This window comes from Fukomys damarensis, unplaced genomic scaffold (genome assembly GCF_012274545.1).
Source record: "Fukomys damarensis isolate Sample0158 unplaced genomic scaffold, DMR_v1.0_HiC HiC_scaffold_19, whole genome shotgun sequence".
Lineage (NCBI taxonomy): Eukaryota > Metazoa > Chordata > Mammalia > Rodentia > Bathyergidae > Fukomys > Fukomys damarensis.
In genome coordinates, this window is record NW_022900931.1 from 526,450 (window position 1) to 531,873 (window position 5,424).

General features: G+C 58.8%; 1 protein-coding gene across 6 annotated transcripts; it reads left to right on the forward strand.

Annotated features, from left to right (window-relative positions):
- The first annotated feature begins 35 nt into the window (after positions 1–35).
- On the forward strand, positions 36–5,349 carry Hdac10 (histone deacetylase 10). Of its 6 annotated transcripts, XM_010634270.2 has the most exons (19): positions 36–321; positions 391–525; positions 702–798; positions 1,014–1,111; positions 1,209–1,313; positions 1,476–1,544; positions 1,705–1,831; positions 2,022–2,087; positions 2,284–2,343; positions 2,421–2,510; positions 2,627–2,733; positions 2,807–2,874; positions 2,954–3,212; positions 3,309–3,384; positions 4,119–4,210; positions 4,326–4,382; positions 4,615–4,693; positions 4,863–5,045; positions 5,133–5,349. In XM_010634270.2, exons 1-19 carry the CDS (start codon positions 263–265, stop codon positions 5,325–5,327), a joined length of 2,022 nt encoding a protein of 673 aa, XP_010632572.1. In that variant the 5' UTR covers positions 36–262; the 3' UTR covers positions 5,328–5,349. The 6 variants fall into 6 exon arrangements, with proteins under 6 accessions (XP_010632572.1, XP_019064553.1, XP_033622051.1 ...); XM_019209008.2 differs by having other exon boundaries at positions 2,954–3,384; XM_033766160.1 differs by lacking the exon at positions 4,326–4,382.
- The last annotated feature ends 75 nt before the right edge of the window (positions 5,350–5,424 follow it).

Below are 5,424 nucleotides of genomic sequence, written 5' to 3' on the forward strand. Positions count from 1 at the left end.
AGGGGGGGTGGGGACTGGGGCGGGGCGGCGCTGGGGGGTGGGGACTCTGGGCCGGACCTGAGTGCAGACAGGAAGCTACCCCGGGGATCCCAGGGAACCCTGGGACTGTTTGCTGGCACCGTTTCCGAGCTCCGTCCCAGCCAGATCCCAGGCTTTGAGCTGTCCCCGGGCTGTAAGGGGGGCGGGGACAGACAGTGTATTCATTTGCCAGAGGAGGGCGTGCCATTCCAGAGGACAGTAGCGCAGTGACCACCGTCTAGCTATGGGGACTGCTCTCGTGTATCACGAGGACATGATGGCCACTCGGTTGCTGTGGGACGAGTAAGTGTGACCTAGTCGGGGTAGGGCCTAGGAGGAGATATTGGACACTGAGTGTTCTGTCTGCCCCAGCTCGGAGTGCAAGATCGAGTGTCCTGAGCGCCTGGCAGCAGCTCTGGGCAGCCTCCGGCAGTGTGGCCTGGAGCAGAGGTGTCTGCACGTGACAGCCCGAGAGGCCTCGGAGGCAGAGCTGGGCTTGGTGCACAGGTCAGAGGAACCTATGAGCACCGAAGCAGCCCTTCCCATGTGTCCCTTTCACCACTGGGAGGAGCCTGGGCTCTGCGCTAGAGGGAGCAGTGGTGGGCGCTGGTACTGGGAACCCCAACCCGTCCTCTGCCCCTTGTGCCTATTGACGACCTGCCTGCCTGCTTGCCTTTCTCCAGCCCAGAATACGTGGCCCTGGTTCGGGGGACCCAGACTCTGGGGACAGAGGAGCTCCAGGCACTTTCTAGACAGTACGATGCGGTCTACTTCCACCCGGTGTGTCGCTGGGGTACTCCTGTGCATGCTCATCCATCCAGATAGGGACCCATGTGCCTGTGTCACCTCGTTGCTGACAACCTGTCTGTGCCCTGCAAGCTCAGCTTGCTGCTACTGCCAGAACCCCAGGGCCAGCCTAACCTGTTGTGCTTGGCAGTTGGTGACCTGGCACAAGGAGGGCAGGCAGTGGCTAATCTGCACCCTCTGTCCCACAGAGCACCTTTCACTGTGGCCGCCTGGCCGTGGGTGCTGTGCTGCAGCTGGTGGATGCTGTGCTGACTGGAGCCGTGCACAATGGGCTTGCCCTGGTGAGGTGCGCTTGACCCCCCTCACCTGGCTGCCTCCCGTGAGTGGCCCTGTGAGGGGACAGGATGACCTTGCTCTGCCCCATACCCCACTCTCACCCTCAGGCCTCCTGGGCACCACAGCCAGAGGGCAGCTGCCAATGGATTTTGTGTGTTTAACAATGTGGCTATAGCAGCCGAACATGCCAAGCGGAAACATGGGTTGCACAGGTGTGTGCCAGGCTGGCTGCAAAGATGGGGGGCCCTGGGCCTGCCAGGTAGTGGTGGAGCAGGTGCCTTAGACCCACTCAGCCCCTTCCTATCCTGGCTGGGTTGTGGCCTGGAGGTGAGAAGGCCCACCTTTCCATGACCCCTAGTGCCGTTTGAACCTAGGATTCTCATTGTTGACTGGGATATCCATCATGGCCAGGGTATCCAGTATATCTTCGAGGATGACCCCAGGTGAGCTGAGTTTGGGGACATGACCCTTCCCTGCAATCCTTCTTGGGGGTGCACAGTGTGACCTAGAAAAATCGGAAGGGGGAGTCAGCCATGGGCTGAGGGGTCAGGGTTATTTACAAGGCCAAGGGTTCTGACCAGTGGCCTGGCTGGCTTTCAACAGTGTCCTTTACTTCTCCTGGCATCGCTATGAGCATGGACATTTCTGGCCCTTCCTGCCAGAGTCAGACGCAGACACTGTTGGGCAGGGACAGGGCCGTGGCTTCACTGTCAACTTGCCCTGGAATCAGGTGCCCACCCTCGACCTGGGACCCTCCACCCAGTCCACCTGTTTGGCTGTACCTCTTGTGCCCCCTAGCTCCAGGCCTCCAGAATCTAGGCTGGTGCATCCCAGTAGATCCCCCCAGTGCCTGAGTCCCTGAGGGTAAAGACCCAACATGCAGGGCTGCCTGCTGATGCCTTCCCTCCACCATGCTGCAGGTTGGAATGGGCAACGCTGACTATCTGGCTGCCTTCCTGCATGTGCTGCTCCCGCTGGCCTCTGAGGTGACTGTGTGCTGGATGTCCCCCAGAGCAGGGTACCTCATGCCTGCCCAGAGTTCCGTGAAGGAAGGAGGAAGGCTGTGAGCCTGTCATTGCATGGCACAGCTCTGAGGGCTGGAGTCTCAGGAGGGGGTTAGCCTGAGAATGCGGCCCTCCTGTTACCCAGGCTCCAGCCTCTTTCTTGCCTCCCCACCCATAGTTTGACCCTGAGCTGGTGCTGATCTCAGCAGGATTTGACTCAGCCATTGGGGACCCAGAGGTAAGGGCCTGGCCTGGCTGGGGGGGCCTCTGGTGTTCAGAGCCCAGGCCCCCCCTCACACATGGCTCTGGTTCCAGGGACAGATGCAGGCCACACCAGAGTGTTTTGGCCACCTCACACAGCTGCTGCAGGTGCTGGCTGGTGGCCGTATCTGTGCAGTGCTGGAGGTGACTGCAGGGGGCAGCTGGAGGGTGCCTGGGCCAGAGGGGTGGGGTGCCCTTCCCAGGGTAGTAAGCCCACCCCAGGGACACTCCTCCCCTTCCCATCTCCACTCTCCTCCCAGGGTGGCTACCACTTGGAGTCCCTGGCACAGTCGGTGTGCATGACGGTGCGGGCACTGCTGGGTGACCCTGTGCCTGTCCTGTCGGGGCCCATGGTGCCATGTCACAGGTGAGAATGGCGCAGGTTGGGAAGGCCTGGAGTAGGAGGCAGGCTCCAGTCTCCATTCTGCTTCTCCCCACAGTGCCCTGGAGTCCATCCAGAATGTCCGGGCAGCCCAGGCCCCTCACTGGAAGAGCCTCCGACAGCAAGGTCAGCACAGCCTAGGCCTAGGCTGGTGGCTTCCACCTCAGGGTCTTATACAGTGATCTTGACTCTGACTCTCCCCTAGATGTGGCCCCTGTGCTAAGTACCAGCACCCACTCCACAGAGGGGAAGCCCCTGTCGCCACTGCCTGGAGATCCTATCTGTAAGGCAGAGGCAGAGGTGGCCTCGTTGAGCTTCCTCCTGGATCAGCAGCATCTCCACCCCACACCCCCTGTTCGAATGGCTATTACCCTGACTGCTGCAGACACTACCCTGGCTCTATCCCCTCATGTGCTTCGTCAGGAGGGGTCATCCCCAAAGTGGGAGACAGAAGCCTGGGCCAGGTGGGCAGGACAGGCTGGGGAGAGTGTCATGATCACGTGTGTGTCTGTATCTGTGACTGATGTGCTGTCACCTGGTGTCTGGTCTGCCCATCATAGGCCACATGAATCCCTAGCCCAGGATGAGGCACTTGGGAAGCTCCTATACCTCTTAAATGGGATTCTGGATGGGCAGGTAGGATTGCTGGGCAGGGGCTGGGGTGGTTGTGGACCCAGGAGGGCTGTGTTTGCAGACCACAGGGACATGGGTACCTTGGGCAGGGATTGATCTCAGAGCAGCCCAGGGAATTGCTCTTTGAGAAAGAGGGAAAGTGGTTAAACTCATCTTTGGTTTTAAGCATCTTGTTTACAGACGTAGAATGTAAACCTCTCTTGACCTCACAGTGTAACAGGTCTAACAGTAATGTATGTAGTCAGGGTTTGAAAGTGAAGGTGGAGGGCCAGGGATTTAGCTCAGTGTTTCTGCCACCTGCCTTGAAAGCACAAGGACCTGAGTTCAATCCCCGGTACCAAAAACAAAGTAACAAAAAAACAAACAATTTTTAGCCGGGCTTGGTGGCTCACTCCTGTAATCCCCACACTTGGGAGGCTGAGGCAGGAGGATCACTGAGTTGGAGACCAGCCTGGGCTACAAAGCAAGTTCCAGGTCAGTCTCAATACATAGTGAGACCCTGTCTCAAAAAAAAAAAACAAAAACCAAAACTGAAAGTGAAGGTGGGAATAAATTGGGCGTGGTGGCTCATGCTTATAATCCCAGCACTCTGGAAGCGTGAATTGGGTTCACAAGTTTGAGGTTAGCTGGGTCAATTTAGTGATACCCCCCCCACCTCAAAATAAAAGGGGCGGGAATGTAGCTCAGTGAATGGATGTTTATCTCATTTGAGAGTTGGCTGTTACCTCACCCCACAGGTAAACAGTGGAATGGCAGCCACTTCAGCACCTGCTGCAGCAGCCAACTTGGATGTGGCCATTCAGCGAGTTCTGTCTCTTGGAGCCCAGAGGTGAGTCTCAGCTGGCCCATGGGTGCCCCTTCCCTGAATGCCACATGGATTGGGTCCTGGGAATAGACTCTGGGCAGTGTGGAGCACAGCCTGGCCTTGGTTGACTCTTCTTCAGGGTTCTCTGTGTGGTGTTGGGACATCTGGATCGGCCACTGGACCTTGCTGATGATGGGTATTACTCTTAGGTCACATATCTCTCACTGTGCAGGTGGAGAGTCTCGTGACAGTGTTTTGACTGCAGGCCCCTGTGGGTGGGGCACTGTTAGTACAGAATTCTACCTTCCTCATTTGGTGTTTGGGAGGGGGCCAGAGGGTCTTTCTACTTTTCTACTGGTGGCCTTGAGTTCTTCTCTCCTGTCCATGCTCAAACATATTTGCACATGTCCCTGGTTTCTCCCTGGAAGGAGAATTCTGTGGCTTAACATCCGGGGCAAGGAAGCAGCCACAGTGTCCATGTTCCATGTTTCCATGCCACTGCCAGAGGTGAGTGACTGTGTTGGCGGGGCAGGTACTCCCTGCAATGGTCAGGAGCACCCGCAGGCCCTGGCCCCTCAAGACTCCAGGGATTCTGAGGTTGGGAAGTGGGGTGGCAGAAGCCAGCAGGAAAGTGTCCCCTAGGCGAGGGGGTTGGGCTCTACTGCTGTCTCCACAGACGACTGGAGGGTTCCAGAGCTGCATCTTTGGCTTGGTGCTGCCCATGGCTTATGGCTTCCAGCCTGACCTGGTGCTGGTGGCGCTGGGGCCTGACCATGGCCTCCAGGAGCCCCAGGCTGCTCTCCTGGCTGCAGTGCTCCGGGGGCCAGCGGGGGGCCGAGTCCTGGCCCTCCTTGAGGAGGTGAGCCTGGAAGGGTGGAAGGCTGTGTGTGGGTGCTGAAAAAAACCAGGTAATCACTGTCCCCGCCTCGCCTCCTCTCTGTCCCAGAAATCTGCACCTGAACTTGCGCAGGTCCTTGTCCGGGCGCTGTATGGAGAGGCGCCACCCAGCCTGGGCCCTTTCTTGGCGGCGTCTCTGGAGGACCGCCAGGCCTTGATGAGCCTGCGAGCGCAGCTGCAGTCGCGGTGGGAGATGCTGCGGGTGGCGGCCTCAGAGTCCACGGAGGGGCGCGGGGACTCCTAGCCTAGCGGTTCTGCGCTTCTTCCGGAGCTTCCTTCCCAGCCGTCTGCCCCGGGAGTGCCCCGCAGCGGCTTCCCAGAGCAGCCCGAGACCTCGGCGC